This window comes from Myotis yumanensis, unplaced genomic scaffold (assembly GCF_028538775.1).
Source record: "Myotis yumanensis isolate MYYU_CA2020_CCGP unplaced genomic scaffold, mMyoYum1.0.hap1 SCAF_1, whole genome shotgun sequence".
NCBI lineage: Eukaryota > Metazoa > Chordata > Mammalia > Chiroptera > Vespertilionidae > Myotis > Myotis yumanensis.
Window position 1 is genome coordinate 237290718 of NW_027223752.1, and position 21294 is coordinate 237312011.

General features: G+C 58.5%; 1 protein-coding gene across 2 annotated transcripts in view; it reads right to left on the reverse strand.

Moving 5' to 3' along the window:
• PPP2R2C (protein phosphatase 2 regulatory subunit Bgamma) overlaps nt 1–21294 on the reverse strand; it is an 81605-nt gene that overhangs the window by 17897 nt on the left and 42414 nt on the right. For both annotated transcript variants that reach the window (XM_070399635.1, XM_070399644.1), the window contains exons 2-5: nt 17351–17448; nt 15203–15368; nt 13731–13843; nt 9827–10004 (exon numbers count right to left, since the gene is read on the reverse strand). In XM_070399635.1, the coding sequence (XP_070255736.1) occupies nt 9827–10004; nt 13731–13843; nt 15203–15368; nt 17351–17448 (555 nt within the window). The remainder of the gene's footprint in view (nt 1–9826; nt 10005–13730; nt 13844–15202; nt 15369–17350; nt 17449–21294) is intronic.

The window sequence follows — 21294 nt, forward strand, 5'->3', positions numbered from 1 at the left end:
TATAGAAACTCCTTCGTCTCCCGCTGCCAAGGGCATCGCCTGCCATCCCGAAGCCGGAGGCGGCCACCCCAGCACTCCGCACCGTTGAGGGCCCTCAGTTCAGAGCTGCGTGCATCCCCCTGGAGGGCCTGCAGAACGTCACACGGGAGGTCCCTGGGCTCCCAGTGGCCCTCGTTCCACCGAGCCGCCCCTGTGAGCCTCGGTCCCCCTCACCTGCATGGGGCCCGGGTGCAAACGGCCATCGCCCAGCCACTGGGCACATCCCTGCTGACCATAAAGCAGTCGAGATGGGAAATGGGAGCATGTGGTTGGTTCACTCTGCAAGGGGCTCAGGTGAGAACTGGGGAGCAGCCCGCTGACTCCAGGAAGCAACAAGCAGTAACCGACGCCGTGATGGCTTTAGGGGCGAGTCCTCAGCATATGACTCTGCAGACACAGCAGCTGACTGAGCAGAAGACACGTCCAAGGCCCCGGGAGCTAGTGAGGGCAGCCCCCCTGCAGGAAGGGCCCCCCCAACCCCGACCCCAGGAAGGGCAGGCCCAGGCTGCACACGTAGGTGGCAGAGCAGAGGTGGAACCCTGGCGGCCTGACTTCCAGCCCGGGCTCCTCCCACTGCCTCTCTGTCCGGGAGTGACTGCATCTCCACACAACACACAGCTCCCCCAGGGGGTGAGCACCCCCAAGGGCACCGCTGCTGGGCTCGCTGGACTGGCTTGTCCTCCGCAAGGTGGACGCTGAGAGTGGGCAGGCTCAGTGACGAGCAGGATGTGGCCTTGGGCTCCATCGATTTAACTGAGCACAGCGTGCTTCATCCAGATGTCTCGGCAGGAACACACGCTCGGGATGGGAGAGGCTGTTACCATGGTGACAGCAGCTGAGGAGCGAGGATGGAGGCAGCTCTGCCAAGGGCCACAAGGGGCCTCCCACACAGGCCCCAGGGACGCTGGGTGTGCCAGTGCCCGGAAGGCCTCCCTCCCTCACATGGAGGCGGCCTCACGGGCACACCCAGCAGAGCGGCTTTCTTTCCAGCAAATTTCTCCAGACGATGTTCCAGGCTACAAGAATGAGCTGTGAGCACTCAGGCCGAACCACGGCCGATCATGCAGGAGGGTTCCTGGCAGCCTGGTCCAAGTGAGCTTTTCCAGGCTCCACGGCACAACGCCACTGCTGGTGGCTTGAACAATAGAGAATTATCTTCTCACAGTTCTCGATGCTAGAAGCCCACGATCAAGGTGTAAGCAAAGGTGGGTTCTTCGAGGCCTCTCTCCTGGGCCTGCACACGGCACCTTCTTACTGTGTCTTCGCACGGTCTCGCCTCTGTGTGCACATCCCTGGTGTCTCCCTGTGTCCAAATCTCTTCTTATCAGGACACCAGTCCTACTGGATCAGGGCCCCCCAATGACCTCATTTACCTTCATCACCTCTTTAAAGATTGAACGTCCACCTCCCGATGGCCCTGGGGATGGGGACTTCAGCTTTTGGGGTGGGGGGTGTTACAATTCAGCCTTCTTCCCTTCTCCACTCAGAACCTTGATCTTGACAGTGCAGTCTGCTCAGGGAGAAGCAGCCAGGTTGCTGGGGCAGGTGGGGCCATGGGAGAGGGGCCTTTCTGCATAACTGCTCACTGCACAAGTCCACTAACACCCTTGTGTGGTTTCTCTGGGTGGTGAGCCAGTCTACACATCCCTACCACAGTCGGGGTATATGACTCCTAGACTCTCAGACAGGAAAGAAAGCCTTGGATTCTGAGCCGTAAAGATCCAGACACAACAGCCCAACTCCACCATACAACAGCTGTGTGACTTAGGGAAACTTCCTCAGCCTCTCTGTGCCTTGCTTTTCTCATCTGCAGAATGGGTTGGTAATATCTGCTTTGCAAGGCTGCAGTAAGGATTTAATGAAATGACACATGTCAAAGGCCCTAGCACATGGTTACTACTTTTAGCAATAAATTGGTTAGCTAAATCAAAATCAGCCTTTTTTTAAAAATCAGCCTTTCTCTTCCTCTGAAAAAAACACACAAAAATAGGAAATGAAGCAGGTTGCAAAAGCTGTGGGGGCTGTCGCTGTGAGCGTTTGTGCTGACTTGCATGCCTGAGTTTGAGACCTGGAAGGGGAAGCCCAAGGTGGACAGAGCTGGACACACTCCCAAGGAGCTGCCTTCTCCTGGCTCTGAGAGAGAGCAATGCAGCCCCGTCCTGGCTTCCTGAGGCTCCTTGCCCAGCAGCAAAACCCGCTATCAGCCCCACATGCGCTGCTCCAGGAGGGACACTCAGGGCGCACGTGAGGCGGTTTATAACAAGGCCCTGGAGTGGTCTGGAGAGTCAGGGACGGGTCCTCTGAGGCAACGGCATTAAGCCAAGGCCGAGAGCCAGCAGGAGTCATCCGGGCAGAGGGCCAGGGTGGAGGAGTGATCCATGTGAGGCGGAGGCATGGGGCTGAGGAGCTGCGAGCAGCAGGCTGGGAGGGAGGGAGGGAGGGAGAGGGAGGCAGACAGGCTGCAGCCTGGGATCGACCAGTTTTAATCAGCAGCGTGTTACAGACATGCCATGGAGGCCTGTCAGGAGGGATCGGAAGCACCACGGAGTGGCACGTCCCCACCATTAGAGGAAGCGTTAGAAACAGACAGCGGCCAGAGCTCATGCATCGGCCACCTGTGTTACAAACAGTCCCAGTGTGGCCTGTAGGGGCGTGGAAAGTGCCCGCTTTCCCTTAGAATCCAAAACAAGAGCCAGGAGACATTATCCCATCGTGGGGGCTGATGGGCAGTCTGCGTGGCTGGGGCGAGGAAAGGCCAAGGGCAGTGCACCCACTTCTCAGAGTTGAAAGGACCATCTACACGAGAGGCCCCAAGTCTGACTCCCAGGCCCTGCCACTGCCCAGCTGGGTGACTCTGGGTCAATCACCTAACCTTTCTGTGGCTTAGTTTCCTCCTGTAAAGAGGGGGCATGTTACCCTGGCCCATTTGGCTCAGTGGATAGAGCATCCGCCTGCAGACTGAAGGGTCCCCGGTTTGATTCCTGTCAAGGGCACATACCTCGGCTGCAGGCTCAACCCCCCTGACCCAGTCAGGGCACATGTGGGAGGCAACCAATCAATGTGTCTCTCTCACATCAGGGTTTCTCTCTGTCTCTCTGTCTCTCTGTCTCTCTGTCTCTCCCCCCCTCCCTTCCACTTTCTCTGAAATGGAAAAATATCCTCAGGTGAGGATTAACAAAAACAAACCAAACAAAAAAGGGGGGGGGGCGTGTTCATAACGTCTGCTCCACAGTGTCGTCGAGAGGATTAAGTAGGTTAACATGTTCCAGGTGCTTAGAACGCCGCCTGGCACAGAGTAAGTGGCACAGAGCAAGGCCGGTGTGTGGGAGGTGGTGAGGGCGACTGCAGGATTGGCTGCAGGAGGAGTCAGCACCGTGGACAGCGCACAGGAGTGAGCCAGCGCCCTGGGCAGCTTGCTGGGAGTGGGTTCAGCACCGTGGACATCGCATAGGGGGAGTGAGTGAGCGCCCTGGGCAGTTTGCTGGGAGTTTGGTCCAGCACCATGGACAGCGCACAGGGAGCGAGTCAGGGCCCTGGGCAGTTTGCTGGGTGTTTGGTTCAGCACCATGGACAGCGCACAGGGAGCCAGCCCCTGGGCAGCTTGCTGGGAGTTGGGTCAGCACCATGGACAGTGCGTAGGGGAGTGATTGAGCGCCCTGGGCAGCTCGCTGGGAGTTGGGTCAGCACCATGGACAGCGCACAGGCACACTCAGAGTGGAGGAGGCTGACCCGCCTGGCCTTGGGGAGGCCTCAAAGCAGCAGTGATGGGCTGTCACGGTTTAACAACAGGCTTTCCAAGCAGAAAACTGATGTTGGGGATTCAGACCTGGGGACTTGGGGCATTTCTGAGCAGACGCTGCCCCGTTTCCTCCTCTGTACAGTGGCACTGCGGGAACATGAATAGAGGCACCTGTGAGTGGCGACCATGGTCATGTGGGTCATGGGTCTACGGCACATCAGGCCCCGTACTCGCAGCTCCACCCGCCCAGCCCCAACCCCAGAGGCACAGCCCACTGACTGGATGGGAACAGCAAGGCTGGGTGACTGCAGTGGTTGGGCCCGGGGCTCTTGGTGCTTTGCCAGCAGAGAGCCTGGCAGGCGGAGGGGCCTTGGCGGGTCCCCTCCATTGTTCCCTGAATTGTTCCCTCAGGCTGTGCCGGAGCCTTGGAGCCTCTGCCCTGACTGCTGGCCCACCACCCAGCCTCCCTTCGGGATCTGCTCAGGAAACAGGAATTAGGCATTGTTCCAGACTGAGGGCTGGTGCAATGCCAGCTTCCAGCAAAAGAAATCACTCGGGGAGGGGGGAGGGAGAATCAATGGAACCATCTTTGCAATCCTCCAGTGCTAAACATAAAGCAAAGATTCCTCAGCTGAGACCGCCTGTGCAACCTGTTACCTTTAAGATGCATCGCACTCGAGAAAAATCACCCAGCGCTGCCCAACGGTCTCAGAATGTTGGTACTGAAGGATGCGAGCGGTGGTTTAAAAAGATGTGGAGACGGCATTGGGGTGAAACACACAATCAGAGAACCCACAGGAATTCGGAGAATGAGCCGTAACTATCCCAGGGGGCTGTTGTTGAAGAGGGAAAATGCTGCCAGCCACCGGCTGGGGCCCAACTAGTGACTGACTCCTTTATTCCTTACAAACGTCCTCACGTTAAGGAATTTGGCCCAGTTTACATTCGTGTGAACAGACGGCCCAGGACGTTAAGCAGTGAACTGAGCCCAGGGGTCCAGATCCCAGCACCCAGGCTGCTCCTCTGTAGTGTCTGGGACCCGAGCACCCTGGAGCCCAGACTCAGAGGGGGGGAGTCTCCATCCCAGGACCAGGTGGACACTGTGAGCCTCCTCACTCCATTCAGAACCATTCACAAGTACCTACTATGTGCGGGCCCTGCATTACATGTGGGGATACAGAGAGGGCACCGACTGGGTTCCTAACCCCAGGGTGTCACTGGAAATGGGGGCAGGGGCATATTAACAGGTGAGGAAAGCCCAGTGTGATGCCCAGTGTGACAGGGAGGGGGGCCCAGAGGGGCTCTGACCAGCCTGGGAGGGGTGCAGAGTGGACACGGCACAGGTGACCGAGCAAAGGGGGCAAACAGGAGCCAGCCCGGCTATGAGAGGGAGAAGGCTGGTCAGTGAAGGGCCAGCAGAAGGCAGAGCACTGGCCTGGCCCTGTGACAGGAAGGGAAGCCCAGTGGCCTGAAAGTGTGGGCCAGCCTGGCGCCCAGGACCCCGGGGAGGTGGGCAGGGCCAGTCACCAAGCACCGTAGGACACTGCTGAGTGGTTCGGACTTTGTCCAGAAGCTGATGGGAAGTGGCTGAGAGCTTTTGGCAGGGGGCTCACGTGGTCAGCCACTCTCACTGCGGTGGGCTGGCTGGCTGGCTGGGCAAGGCGGGATGCAGGCCACGGCCAGGCAGGGCTGGGGTGGCCTGAGCTGAGCCTCTGACGGGATGGAGAGCAGAACACGTTTCCAGAGCCATCGGGGGATGATGGAAGGGCCTGCATCCTTTCCATTCTGTGGGCGAGGGAGAAGGAAGCTGGGGGACCCCTAACGGTCAGCCTTGCTGGCAGATTACGGCATGCACCTGCGTGGGCGGGGGACAGGGCAGAGGCTCAGGAAGCCCAGGCCCCGACCTCCGATCAGAGCAGCCGGTTCTGGAATTAGCCAGAGAAAGGCCTCTGAGTCAGCTCTTCTCCTTCAAATGGTCCAAACGTGCCCACTCTTCTACCTGATTAGAAAAGTGTTCCTCTCTCTGGAAAACCTTTGCTAAAAATTAATTCTGCGTAAGTGGGAAGCGTTCCTGTTTGGACACAGGAGATGGTAACGCAGCAGAAAACTCCCAGCGGCCTTGAGGACTGAACAGCAGCCTCGGGACAAGGCGAGACACCACAGAACCAGAGTTAGAGGGACGGAGGCCCCAGGCCCAGGTCCCCTGGGGGGGTACGTGCTCAAAGAGTGTCTCAAATGCAGAGCAGGTGCCCAGCTCAGCCAGTCACAGCTTTCTGGACGCCCCCCCACCCCTGCCCCCCACTGGAAAGGAAACACCTTTCTCATCACTCGGCTGCTATCGGACCCATCGCCCCACCTGACACCTCCCTGCCAGTGGAGGCGGCTCCACGGACAGTGCCAGGTCTCCCCGTGTCCTCACTGGTGGTCAAGCAGCAGCAGGCCGCACGGGGGGCCACACACAGCCTGATTCCCCGGTGAACCGGTCGGTCAGGGGAGGTCTGCATCGCTCCTCCGTCTGCCGAGCTGGCACCTAGGTCTACAGCGAGGCTGCCGGAGCCCCGCTCTGCAGCCGGCAGGCAATGCCACGCACGCTCCTCCACCCCCAAGGCCTGGACGCTTCTATATCTGATCAACTAACAATTCAGTTTCACAAATCAGGCTACACACAGGCAGGATCTGCAGCCAGGGAAGCCCCCCAGGTCCCACGGGGACGCCAATCCCCAGACGCTCCCTTCCTGTCACCAGCCCTCGCCTCCTCGGCTGACAGGTCCTGGGGCCAGTCATTATTTCCACTCCTTGCCTTCACCAGCAGCCCCATGTCTGCCTGTGCACTTGGCAAAACCGCTGCCCTGGCTCTCTCCACCCACCCGCGCCTACAGCCCGGCGAATTGTGGCTGGAGAAAAACGCGCCCATGTGCTCTCTGGCCCACTCGCTCCCACAGCACTGCCCGCCTGCTCGCTGCTCGCCTGCCGGATGCTCCCCTTGCTTATTGCATCGACGGTTTATGTCCACCTGCTCCAGAGGGGCAGCAGGAGCAGGGCCTCCTTCACTCCATCTGGGCACCATCCTTCACAGAGCAGCCTGGTGTTGGAGTTGGAAATGACTCGGGGGCTGGAGGTGCGACACCTGCTAGGAGTGGGCTCTGAGCACGTTCTCTTGGGCTCCCGGTGCCTCAGTTTCCTCGTCTGTAAAGGAGGATCGTGGCCATACCTACCTCACGGGGTTGTTGTGGGGGTGAAATGAGTTAATATTAACAAGAGTTAATGCTAGAAGATGGCGGCATAGGTAAACACGGGAGTTTGCTGCCTCGAACAACCACTTCAAAAATACAACTAAAAGACGGAACGGACATCATCCAGAACCACAGGAAAGCTGGCTGAGTGGATGTTCTACAACTAGGAGGAAAGAGAAAAGCATACCGAGGCTCAGAGGAGGCGCAGTGCTGAAGTAAAATACTAAGGTTCGGAGTGCATGTGGAGCGGGCTGGAGGCTGAGGGCGCGGTTGTTTTCAATCGGGAGGGAGTCTCAGGCTCTGAGCTCCAGTTCCGGGCGAGTCTCTAAGGACCCAGACTCATACGGGAGAAGCGGGACTGTCTGGCATCGCTCAGAACCCTAGGGCAGCTTTCTCTCCGTGGGGCTTGCAGCTACTACTGGGACACTGAGAAGCAGAGCCTCTGAGGGCAAGACTGAGAGCAGCCATAATTGCTAACCCCGCCCTGTTGATCCCGTGGGACCCGCCCCGCCCAAGCCCTGCAGGGAGGCTTTTGCTGGATAGCCTCAGGCAAAGGCTGGATTAGCACCTCCCTAGAGATCCAGGAGCCAGGAAGCCCAGAGGTCAGAGTGGGACCATCCAGCTTTAAGCTCCGTGGAACCATAAAAGACACACTCAGGAGGCAGACTCAGTGAGCACCAAAGCCCCATCGAAGCAAGTCTAGCCCCAGAGGGGTGTCTCCAGCACAGAAGTTCTCCCACCGCAGACACAGCTGATTCTCACAGCCAATTGACCTGGAGGTCAATTCCTCACAGTGATAACTACAACAATCAAGGCTTAACCACAACAAGACTGTGCACAAAGCCCACAAGGGGGTGCACCAAGAGTGTCTACCTTAGGTAATTGGGACACTTAGCACAGAAAGGCACTCTATCGACACAGCGAAGCATAAAAAAATGCCGAGACAAAGAAACAGGACACAAACGACAGAATTGGAGGAAAGCAAACTGTTGGATATAGAGTTCAAAACCACACTTTTAAGGTCTTTAAAGAACTGTTTAGAAGCCCTCGAAAAGACTGGTAAGACCGCCGATAAATGTAGTGAGATCCTCAAGAAATCTAATGAGACCCTCGATGTTATGATAAAGGACCAACTAGAAATTAAGCATACACTGACTGAAATAAAGAATATTATACAGACTCCCAACAGCAGACCAGAGGGTCGCAAGGATCAAGTCAAAGATTTGAAATACGAAGAAGCAAAAAACACCCAACCGGAAAAGCAAAATGAAAAAAGAATCCGAAAATATGAAGATAGTGTAAGGAGCCTCTGGGACAGCTTCAAGCGTACCAACATCCGAATTATAGGGGTGCCAGAAGATGAGAGAGAGCAAGATATTGAAAACCTATTTGAAGAAATAATGACAGAAAACTTCCCCTACCTGGTGAAAGGAATAGACTTCCAAGTCCAGGAAGCGCAGAGAACCCCAAACAAAAGGAATCCAAAGAGGACCACACCAAGACACATCATAATTAAAATGCCAAGAGCAAAAGACAAAGAGAGAATCCTAAAAGCAGCAAGAGAAAGAAAATCAGTTACCTACAAGGGAGTACCCATACGACTGTCAGCTGATTTCTCAACAGAAACTTTGCAGGCCAGAAGGGAATGGCAAGAAATATTCAAAGTGATGAATACCAAGAACCTACAACCAAGACTACTTTATCCAGCAAAGCTATCATTCAGAACTGAAGGTCAGATAAAGAGCTTCACAGATAAGAAAAAGCTAAAGGAGTTCATCACCACCAAACCAGTATTATATGAAATGCTGAAAGGTATCCTGTAAGAAGAGGAAGAAGAAGAAAAAGGTAAAGATACAAATTATGAACAACAAATACACATCTATCAACAAGTGAATCTAAAAATCAAGTGAATAAATAATCTGATGAACTGGTGATTGTAATAGAATCAGGGACATAGAAAGGGAATGGACTGACTATTCTTGGGGGGGGGGGGAGAAAGGGGTGTGGGGGTGAGTGAAGAGATTAGACAACAATCGTGCACCTATGGATGAGGACAGTGGGTGGGGAGTGAGGGCAGAGGGTGGGGTTGGAACTGGGTGGAGGGGAGTTATGGTGGGAAAAAAGAGTAACTAATGTAATAATCTGAACAATAAAGATTTAATTTAAAAAAAAAAGAGTTAATGCTACACAAAAGCCTCGCTGTAATTATTGTTATTATTTTCAGTCTTCAGGATAGGGACAGCTGAGCAACCAGCCTGCTCTCTCCACTGCAGCCCTTCCCCATGCCCATGCTCACGTATGGACAGTTCATTCCTCGCCAGCTGGTGGGCGCTGGACTCAATCCTCTTGCCCCTAGCTTGTCCAGACGCAGGGAGCCACCAAGCAGGGCCCCCGACTCCGTCCGGCTGGGCTTTTGACACCCCAGTTGTCACTCTAAGCCCTGGGTGGGACCCCAGCGGGGAGGGTCCAGAGGAGCCTTTGGTGGACGGTCTCAGGAGGATCAGCTGTCCCTCCTCTGGGAGGATTGACCCCAGGACCTTATCTCCTCCTTCGTCCCTGGTGAGGTCCCAGGGTGACGGGGATCACGGCCACCCTGGCGAGGAGGAGGCGAGGGGTCCAATGTAACCCTCACAGCCGTGGTTTCAAAGTGTTCATAAATTCTCAGCATGAGCTCACGTCTGCGTGTCATTCACACACTGTGGACTCACCGAAGCTGAAAGCAGAAGCCCCCAAGCCAGCTCCTTACAAGCCAGCCAGCCAGCCCCACCCAGAAGCCACCGCGGGAGACGCCGGCGGCTGCGGCGGGAAAGGATACTGAAGCTCCTGTCGGTGATGGCCAGGTGCCAGAGGTTGATGCGCAGGTCGTCGGCCGACATGTACGTCTCGCAGTCGCTGTTGACGGAGATGGAGTTGATGTGGTAGGTGTGGCCATTGGCAAAGACCCTCCGTGGGCTCACCTCCACCATCAGGTCCATGGGCTTCAGCACGGGCACCTACGAGGAGGAGGGCAGGTCAGAGCAGGGCCGTTTGCCGGGGGCAGGCAGCCTGGGCCAGGCAGCCACAGCGAGGCCTGCACCAGTGGGCAGCCATCCCGCACGTGTCAGAAATAAGCAGTGCATGTGGCCAATGTCCATCGCCACCGGCCCTGCAGGAAAGCCCACCTCCTTCGCTTGGCCTCCCGGGGTTGGTTCTGAGCCCACCATGTGACTTTGAATAAGTGACTGAACCCCTTCGCACCCCAATTTCCTCATCTCTCAAATGGAACGAGAAGGTACCATGGCAGAGTCAGCTGACTGTCCACCAAACATTTGCATCCCTTCTACCAGGAAGTGACAAGTGGCTGCCCAGAGAAGGACTACGTTTCCCAGCTACCTTTGCATCTGGGTGTGGCCACATGACTGGTTCTGACCAATGGACTGTGAGTACAGTGATGCCTGGCACTATGGGCCAAGGTGGTTAAGAGGCAGGTGTGCCTTTTCTATCCTCTTTCTCCTTCTACTGAAGGAAGGTGAAGACCCAACCTTCAGGGATGGAGGCACATGGAATGGCAGGAGGCTGTGTCCCTGCAGGAGCACCTTGCTAGGAGTGAGAATTATATATTTTTTTAATTTTTAAAAATATTTTTTTTATTGATTTCAGAGAGGAAGAGAGAGGGAGAGAGAGATAGAAACATCAATGATGAGAGAGAATCACTGATTGGCTGCCTCCTGCACGCCCCACACTGGGGATCGAGCCCACAACCTAGGCATGTGCCCTTGACCAGAATCAAACCCGGGACCCTTTAGTCCGCAGGCTGACGCTCTATCCGCTGAGCCAAACCGGCCAGGGCGAGAATTACATTTCTGTGTGCTCTGCCCTGCAATGCGGGGTCATCTGTTAGAGCCATCAGTGTTAGCCTCACTCATACAAACTCCCACCTCGGACGTGTGAGGAGTCCCTGAGACAGTATCAGATGCACGCCTCTGCTTCCCTTCGTGCTCTCTGCCTGGAACGCTCCCCGCCTTGGGACAGCTAGTGAACCCCAACTCCTCCTGAAGGATCTGGAGGCAACAGCCCCCCAGAAGTACAGCTGCCCTGGTAGGTAGGGCTGGCATACACCCAGCACACGGTCCACACCTCTGCCGGGGCTCAGCATACACTGCTGTGTGTCACTCCAGGAAACTGTGAGGTTTCAAAGGTGCGAGGACAGACAGACACAATGGCCAGACCTGGGTTCGATGCCCAGGAAATGGGGCTGGCATTGCCATCCCCACATCACCGGTGAGAGGACTGGATGCCAAGGTGAACCCAACTTGCCTAAGTCACGGGGTCAGGAAATGAGAGTCGGGCCAGGAAGCTGGGGTGACTGCCCCTGAGGGTTCCTGGTGCAAAGGTGCAGACTGAGACCCGCCTGCAGCTTCAAAGCCTGCCCTGCTACTCACAGTGTTACCTTCACTGGGTAACATCTCAGGCCTCAGTTCCCTTTTCCGTAAAGGGGGTGAGGCTGGTGCCTGCTCAGAGCTAATACAGCGAGTCCCCGGGCAGTGCTAGGCGGGGAGGAAAGACCCGAGCGCCTCCCCCTCTCTCCCGCAGCCTCAGTTTATGTTAAGTGCCGTCTCGGGATGTGTGGGATGTACAGAACATCTCCGATGCTGGGAGGGAAATAAACGAGATTGAGATTCCCGTGGGCCATGGCTCTGCTGCAGACGCCAGGCCATCAAGAGGTGATAATTGCATCTTTCCCACCAGAGGAAACCCTCCTAGACTTGCCTGGGGCTGGCGGTGGGGTGGGACACCATCACTCCCTTTACTCGACAACCCAGATAATTGGCTTCCCTGCCTTCTCAGAATTTATTTGTGCAATTCGCCGGTCATTTAGAGGCCACCGTGTTTAAACGTTTATTTCTCCTTCTGGGGAACAGCACTGATCTCCACTTCGTATTTATGACAATTCTCGGGATGCTCCGTGTGTGCGCCGGCGGTCGTTTCAGTAAAAGCGAGGCATCATCTCCATTTTGCCGGTGAGGAAACTGAGGCGGGGAGCAGGGGGAATGCCCACAGCCACCCAGCGGCAGTGCAGGGAGCGGGGAGCGGTTTGTCTGCGAGCCCCGGAGAGGCGCTCACCCCACCCAGCCCAGGCAGCTCAGAGCAGCCCACACTCGCAGCTGAGGAACGAACTGAGGGAGACGGCATTTCATGGGACAGGAACGAGCCTTTCCAAATCTGCTAGAACGGCCCAGCCGGCATGGCTCAGGGGTTGAGCATTGACCTATGAACTAGGAGGTCACAGTTCGATTCCGTCAGAGCACATGCCCGGGTTGCAGGCTTGATCCCCAGTAGGGGGCATGCAGGAGGCAACTGATCAATGATTCTCTCTTATCATTGATGTTTTTCCATCTCTCTTTCCCTCTCCCTTCCTCTCCGAAATCAATAAAAATATATTTTTTAAAAGTCTGCTAGGATGTGCAAACTGGAGCTGAAGAGAGCAGTCACTTCCCGACACTGGTCCCCGCTCCTTCATGGCCCTCTGGGGCCACCTCCTCTGAGGCAGGCCTGTCCCAGGCACTGGGACACCAACAAGACTTAGGTCCCATCCTGCCGCGGGCTCTGTGTTCACTGCAGCCTCCCAGTGCCTCAAGCTGGGCCTGCACACAGTAGGTGCTCAATAAGCGTGTGTGCTGAATGGGTGAATCCGGGTCAGCACCTCCTTCAGCAAGCATGTCCGCAGCACCCACTATGCTCCCGGTGTCTGGAAGCCAGGGACAGAGGAGGCGGCACCGTGTGCTTCCTGGCCTGCTGCAGGGGGAAGGGGCCGGCTTCTCCACAGTCCTCCCCGGGACGCCACTGACCGTCCTGCAGCTCTCCCGTGAGGCAGGGGCCTCCTGGCCACGTCAGAGCAGACGGATACCGATTCTGGGCCAGCCTGCCCTGGGTTTGGATCCCAGCTCTCGGTTCCCTCGTCTGTGAAATGGGGGTGATAATGCCACGTGACAGGATTTGGGTGAGGGTTCAACGAGCTGTGCCAGCCAGAGTGCTTAGAAGACACACCTGCCACAGTGCTCACCCCTGTTCCCGATGAAGAACCGAGGCTGTGGAGCCTGGAGCCCCGCCCGGTCACACCACCAGGAGGTGGCAGAGGCAGGATTTGAACCCCGGCCTGTGACTCCATGGAACCCTTTCTTCTGGTCCCGCAGCTGGGAGAGAAAGGAGTCCTTTGGCCTTTGAATCATGTTGAGGGCTGGGCTGGCTTTAGCACGGCCCCGTGGCTTAACCGCCAGCTCTTTGTCAATCAAAGGCAATCTTGGAGGCTGAGACTTCATAGAAGCTGCAAGAGTCGCAGCCCCAGGCCCCGCTCTGCCCCTCAGCAAAGGGCTCGGAGTCCACTCAGCTCAGCCACGGGTTCCGCTGGCTCTGCCACTCACTAGCTGGGCGGCTTCGGGTGAGTTCCTGCCCCTCTCTGGGCCCCAGTTTCCCTCTTTGTGTGACAAGGGGTTGCAGGACTTGCTCTGCACCCTCAGCTGAAAGGCTCTTTATGGACGTGGTGCGCCTTGTCCTCAGGAGGCCTCCAGGAGAAGGTCATCTCTGCATCGAGGTGGGGACACTGAGGCACGGAGTAGGCAGATGACCGCAGCCAGGGTCTGCGCTGACTGTGGCTCAACTCACCAGGACCTCGAGCCCTACGATCCTCGTCGGCTAATAAAGGAACCATGGACCCGCAGTCTCCCCAGATGGCCACTTACCTGCAGTGACGTCACGGTGGACAGGTCCTTGAGTTTCCCTTCCTCGTCTTTCAGGTTATAGCCCTCAGGCCTCTTATCTCGCTCGGTAATCTTCCATAATTTGATGGTTTTGTCTTTAAAAACAGAACAAAGTGAAACAAGACCCACGATTAACATGGAGAATGGGCCATCCATCCGCCCTCGTCCACCAGATACGGACGCATCGCCCGGAGCCCTCTCGGCCGCCACCCTGTGCTGGGAGAGGCGGTTCGTTCCAATTTCCTCCCAGGTAAATGGCCCCAGCGAACATCTCCACGAGTGGGACACCTGCCTTCCTTCTCTCGCTCCTCACCACGGATCCCCACGGTGACGCTGCTGGGTCAAAGGGCACGGCACGCTCAGGGGAGTGATCAGTCTCTCACCGATCCCCAGAGAGACGGCCCTGACGCAGCTCCCCGCATCTCCAAGCCCCTCCCTGAGGCCCCCCGCCCAGGGGAAGCCCTGTATTTCCGAGCAGCACCCCCCCATCCAGCACCCACTCTCTGGGAGCCTCACTTCTCTGCCATCCGCCAACAACATCGAAAGAATAACTTGGCAGCTGTGAGGGCTGATTTATGTGTCGACTGGGTTAAGCCGCAGGCACCAGCTCTTTGGTCAGACGTGTGTGAATGTGGCTGTGAAGGTGTCTGAGATGAGAGTAACGTTTAACCCACAGAGTATAGCCAATCACCCTCCCTCGTCTGCGTGGGCCTCGTCCAATCAGATGAAGGCCTAAGAGAAAACAGATGGAGGTCCCCGAGGAAGAGGGGATCCCGGCTATGGCCTTCCCCTCGGGCAGCCGGCCTTGGGCAGGGGGGCGCCATCGCTCTTCCCAGGGTGTCCTGCGTCTGAGGGGCAGATGGACATCAAATTTGCCTCAGGCGTCCCCGTGTTCCCTGGCCCTCCACCCCAGGGGAGAATAGCACAACCATGTTCATGGCGCTGCGCATAACCATGGGATGGCCCGTGTCCAACAGGGAAGGCAGGGACAGGGGCACATTCACCGGGTGGAATTTACACCTACTCAGATGTGGTTTTTAGGAGCCAAAGACCAAGGAAAACGCTCACCGACTGTGTCAGTGCGGTGAAAACAGCATTTGATGCAAACCTTACATCACACTCCTACACCTGCATGCACACACTCAGGCACACACATGCCTGCACACACACATGCTTGGGCGCACACACACATACATGCACACACACATGCTCAGACACACACTCATGCCTGCACACACACATGCTCGGGCACACACACACATACACACACATGCTTGGGCACACACACACATACACACACATGCTCGGGCACACACACACTCAGGCACACGCACACGCAGGCACGCACTCATGCCTGCACACACACACGCTCGGGCGCACACACACATACACACACATGCTCGGGCACACACACACACACGCTCAGGCACACGCGCACGCAGGCACGCCCTCACCGTTGGTGGACAGCAGGGAGTGGGCGGCGTTCTGCTGAGGGAGCCATTTGATCTTGTTGATTTTCTCCTCTATCTCCAGGCTCTTGAGATAGTCGAACTCCGGCTCGTGGCTCTGGAAGGTGCTGTAGACGTCGTACTCGCCCTGGCTGTGAGGCGCATTTTTACTCTGCAAGGAAACCCGATGGGGCCTGAGCTAGGATGGCAGGGGGGTGGGGAACAGGCAAGAGCCGGGCCCAGGGGTTAAACCCATGGCAGGCCCGACAGCAATGGCGACCGGGCGTCCAGCGGTGCCCCTGGACCCACCAAGGGTCACCGGAGACCCAGCTTTCTCATCTCCTTGCCGTGTGGCTGTAGGACAAGCTAGTTCCTGTTTCCTGAGCACCTACTACGTGCGGACACTGAGCTAAGTGCGTCTCACGCCTCATCTCCTCCTGTCCCCGAGGCCCCTCTATGCTGAGTACCATGACTCTCCCCATTTTACAGGTCAGCAAGTGGAGGCTCAGGGGCGACTGAACCTGCCTAGGCCACGTGTCGCTCCCTCTGCGGGGTCCGTCTGTCGCAGAGGCTGAGGCTGTGGCCTGCTCCTTGCGCCCTCGTGTCCACGGGGCGGGACCCGAGGACTGAGCATGCTCTGAAGTGACTCCCCCGGGCAGTGCCCTGTCATGTCAGACACAGGTAGGGAATTGCTTCCCGGCTTCCCTCACTGGGGGTCCCATCCTGGCGTGGGCAGCAGAGCCCCAAACTAGTGAGCTGGTGAGCCCACCACGGGCATCAGGGGCCACTTCCCAGTAGACAGCAAGTTTATGTGACAACGTGACACTAACCGGAGGCCTCGCCACCTGGCAGCAAGTCCAAGGCTAAACTTACCCAGGCACAATGTCAAGTTCCCGGGGAATGTTTAAAAAGCACCCACTGCCAAATGTCAACACCTGCCTTGCTTCTCGAACGCTTTCAAGTTCTTCAGTATTCCTGCCTCCAATCACTCCGTGTCCCAGGAGCGCTGGGTGTGACTAAGGTCAGTGGGACCAGGATTAACAAAAATTAAAGGAGAAAAATTCAAAACCAAGGCTCTGGCATCTCCCCGTTGAACCTCCTTCTGCAGCTCCACAGAAAGGAGGCTGAGCTCGGCCACCCCCGCGGGACACGCGCGTCCTGCTCACGGAGTCGGCTCGCTCCTGCCGCAGGCCCGGCGGGATAACGGGTTGGGCTGCCCACGTCCCGCGGGGTGTCCTTGCTTAGCCGCTTCCACCCCGAGCTCCAGCCCGGCCGTGAGGCTGTGAGGTGGGAGGATGACAGCACGGCTCCACCCCTGGGGCCCAGGGAGGTAACGGGGGACACAGGTGAGGTCTGGATGATGCTGAAGGACTGAGTGCGGTCCTCTCCCCCCACATCCTTCCCTCCCCCCCCCTTGCCTCCCCCACGTCCTTATCAGCACGTAATGCAGCAGGTGTCTGATGCGGGAGCCGCCTTCAGAGGCAGGGTGCTGTGTAGGCGACAGGCCACAGTCTTGGTTTCTATCCTGGTTTGTGCTCACTAGCTGGCGTGACTTCTCCAAGTGTCCCTGTCTGTAAACTGTGGTGTCAGCCCCCACCCGCTGAGGTGAGCAGCAAGGGTACATGGGAAGTGCGTAGAGAAGGTGGCAGGTGGCAGCATGTAATAGGTGCTCAATAAATGGGGCCTTTTATCACCCCTTTCTTCCAGTGGTTCAGAAACAGCGCCCGGGCAGGGTGTCCCAGGCCGCCCTTCTTACCCGAATTCTGCTGGACCACCCAGGTGGCTGGGGCTCGGGCCTGGGCCAAACAAAACCGCCACCCCCGCCCGAGGGCCAGCCCACAGCCTCCCTTCTCCCAGGATGGGAAGCACCCGTACTGTGCCAGGGCAGCCTGGCTCTGCTGGTCCTGTGTCTCCGGGGCCAGGACGCAGTGAGCAATCAGCAAACATCTGCTGAGTGGACCAGGGGCCCTCCCTGCCCCAGAGCTGCCCGGTCCCGCCCTGCACCCGTGCATCCTTTCCAGCCAGCCCCGCGATCCTGCTGGGAGGCGGGCAAGCTCCCCAGGGACCTGCTGAGACAGCCCCGCCCCCACCCCAGGCCCCGCCCCTGTCCCAGCCCCCCCCCCCCCTCCAGGCCCTGCCCTCCGCCCCACGCACCTCTGGCTCCCGCTGGAAGATGACAACCCGGCCACCCTTGTCGCCCGTGGCCAGCAGCTCTCCCGTGTGGTTGAACTCGACAGTGGAGATGACATCGGCTGGGGGGTGGGGGGAGACAGGAAGGCGAGGCTCATTAGGACCCAGTCCCATGCTGTTCAACACAACTGGGCCCACCTCACCCCACCCAGAGGCCCTGCACCCCCAAGTGGGCCCCATCAGGCAGCAGGAGCCTGAGGGGTGGGGAGAATCCTGCCCCCTCCTCCCCGCTGGCCAAAGGGCAGAGACCTGTTCACTCCGGCTCCTTCCTGCCTCCTGCCTCCTGCTCCTCCCAGAAGCAGTTTCAGGGTTCCCTCCTGTGCCTACCAGGTGACTGGGATACAAACCTGACACTCACTAGCCCAATTCTGGGGGCCACTGAGACCAACTATACCCCTTCCTGCCCCACACTGAGCTCCCCTGGATGGGGCCCCTGTGACCCTCACATTCCTGGTGGGGACTCCTAGGCACCGTGGATCTACTTTCAACAACCGCAGATCAGACCACGCCTCCCAGGCCCCACCCTCCACTCTGTTCCCCGACAGCTTCCCGGGCGATGGGCCACCTGAGTCATGGCGTGTCTCTGCTCAACACCCTCCACCGGTCCCCACACCGAATCCTGATCCTGATCCCTCCAACCCCCCTCCTCTGCGCAGCCCCCACTCTCCGTGATGGCAGCTCCGTCCTCTGCTGGCCCGGCCTGACTCTCTCTCCCCCTCGTGACCTCCGTCCCCGCTCCCCCTCAGCCCACTGGCTCAGTCTTGATGCCCAATTCCACCCCCTTCTCTGCCTGTCCCCTGTGCAGGCCTACAGCTGCCTCCCCGGGCTCCCCTGGCCCCGCCCTGCCCGGCTGGGCTAGCCTCAGCAGGGAGGGCAGCGAGAGGGGGCCCGCACCACAGCCTCAACGACCCCCATCATGTCAGAGGAAAGCTAAGGTCTGGGAGCCTGAAGCGGTCTGTGACCTGCGTCCCGAGGCAGCCCACATCAGGAGCCCAATCTCCCCCCTCCTGCCCCTGCAGGAACCCAGCAATGCTGCCCCCACCCTGACCCTGGGCTGGGCCCTGGGATTGGCTTGGACCTGCGGGACACCAGCAAACAGGCCACCAAGCTGGGCCTGGGCCACCGCCCGGAGAAGGGCCTGCCCGGAGAAGGACCTGCCCAGATGGCCCGAGCCCATCGGTTCGGGGGCGGGGAGGGGGTGGGGCGGGGGCAGGAGGAGGAGGACAGGGGACGAGTGTGTGAGCCCCAGCCAAGCGCCCAGGCAGGGCCCCAGCCCAACAAGCCCTGATCAGCAGCATCAGCATATACGTGATGGCAAATAGTCAGTGTTGAATGCCGGGGAGCACCCTGTTTTTAACTCGGCAAAGAGTAACGGACGCCCTCTCTCCCAGCCCCGCCTCCCTCCAGCCCCCACTCCTGACAGCTCCACTCCCACGCAGGCTCCCTCTTGTCTCCACAGCTGCTCTCAGCCTGGAGGGCTTTCCTTGCTGTTAGTCAATAACGCGTTTCTCTTGTCCAGTGGCCGTCAGAGGCCCCGAGGCGCAGGTAACGCCCGCTTTGGCGGGAAAGAAACCAGGAGGAAGAGGCGTTTCGGGAGCAGATGACAAGGGACGGATGCATCGGTCAAGAGGAACGCACCCTGCGCTCAACTTACACAGACAACACAGGGAGCAGCTCCTGGGAAGCGCGCACGGAGGTGGGCGTGGGGTGCAGTCAGGCCCCGATGCTGGCACTGCCCCCTTCCCTACCCGCCCCCCCCCCCCCCCCCCCCACCGTGGGGAAGCCCGGCCTCGCCCAGGGACACGGAGAGCCACACGCAGGGCCACAGCCCAGCAGCACTGGGTCCCCGACATGGCCCTGGTTCCTGCTACTTCCTATCAGCACCTCTAAAGGGAAGAGAGCGGGGTATCAGGTTGTGTATAACACGTTCTTCATTATATAGACCAGTGATCACAGCCACGCCAACAGCACACACACCGGCAGAGACAGCCTGGAGGAGATTTCCATCCTGTCCGCAGAGGTGCCTTAAGGTGATTGGATTGAGATATTTTTAATGCTCTTTCTTTAATTCCCTTCTCTCCCTACTTCTCTGTCTCCTAGATTTTCTGCAATGAATACTTATTTTAACAGCTCTACTGAGGTACAATGGATACGCAAAAACGCATTGTTTTACGTATATGGTGTGATGAGTGTGGACATATGCATCATTTATATTATGTTTATGATGGAGAAATAACCATGCTGTTAAGTTAAAGTGGCAGTGTAACCAAGGGTACCCAGAGCCAACGTGGGCCATAAATGCTGGGCGGTTGCCACAGTAACGGACACTAAACGCCTGCAGGCAATTTACAACATGTACGTCAGCTTCATATCCGCCACCCCCTCTGCCCCCGGCCCTGCAGGAGGTGTGACTGTGAGTCCTGCTGGCGGAGCCTCCTGCGCCGATCGCGGGCCAGGCGGCCGTCCTGGGCTGGACCGGGCTCCAGGGCCGTGGCTGCGTGGCCATGGGCGGTCACAGCCCTTCTTGAGGCTCAGTGGTGCCATCTCAGCAGGGGGACAGCTGCATGTGCCCAGGACGAGGAGCTCCAGGGGACGATGGAGGCGAGGGGTTAGGGAGAAAGAACCTCGGAGCGTGGTGGTGGTTGTTCCGTGGCGGTGCTGGCTGAGAAGGGAGCGGGCGCGTCACAGCACCTGCCACGCACAGCATGGCCACCCCACCCCGCTCAGCCGGAGGGCTGTTCCCCTGCGTTAGAGGTGGGAAGGGTGCACGCTCCCCCGCCCCCACGCACGAGGTGCCTCGCGGACGCTGCGCTGACCACAGTGCCACCTTCGCGGGCCACCAGGCAGCTCTGATCACCATTCAGGTCTCCGCTGCCCCGGGGGAGCCGCCAAGTCCTGCACGCCAGCATCTATTCCTTTGTTTGTATCACAGCATCTCCTGTGGGGCCTGGGACAGCCCTGGGGATGGGGACAGCGTGAGGCCGCGAGAGGGCAGGCCTGACCCGGCAGACTCCGGCCCAGGCCCAGCAGCACCATCCGTAGGGAGTGCGGCCCGAGACCGAGTTTCCTTGCCTGTAAATTAGGTCCCGTGCGGACTGTGGTGAGGACAGGGCTGCATGCAGGACAGGATGCTCAAATGGGGCTCCCCGAACCCCAGCTCCCACAGAAGCACCCTCAGGCGGGGTCAGGACAGCAGAGGGAGGAGCCCCGAGAACCGGGACTGTGGGACGCGCTGGACCAGGACAGGGCACAGTAACAGCCGACCCTGGGTCCTCCCTGGACACCGTGCAGCGGGGCCTCAGCAGATCTTAGCATCTTCCCTGTGTGATGTGGCCTCCCCACTGTCTAATGCTACACGTTCCCGTCACCCCAAGACACCCTGCGCCCCAGCGGTCACTGCCCGCTCCCGGCCACCGAGGATGTGCCTGTCCTGGACGTTTCATGTGACGGGAATCCTACGGCCTCTCCCTCAGCCTCAGGCTCTCAGGTTCGCGGCTGGAGCGATGGTCAGCGTCTCTGTCCTTTTACGGCTGATGACACTCCCCGGGGGTCGCATGCTTTTACAAACAGGCCCGCTCCCTTCAGGCAGAAACCCAGGCCCCAGAAGGGGGGGCGGGGAGCGAGCCTGGGAGGGAGCCCTGGAACCCTGACCACGCTTGGCCCACATCTGCCAGCGGAGGGGCCAGAGCAAGTGGGGGCCAGCGCTGCCCTCTCGGTGGGTGCCTCAGGGCCAGGGCTGGGGCTGCCAGCTCCTCCCTGCCAGGCCAGACGGCCCCTGCAGAGTGGCTGTTGGCCTGGCCGGCACAGAGGCAGATGGGCCTGGGGACAGGGGACCGGGCAGCTGGGGGTCTGCCTGTGGTCAGCAGGACCCGGTCAGGCTGCCGGCCTGTTTCTAGGCCAGGTCGGAT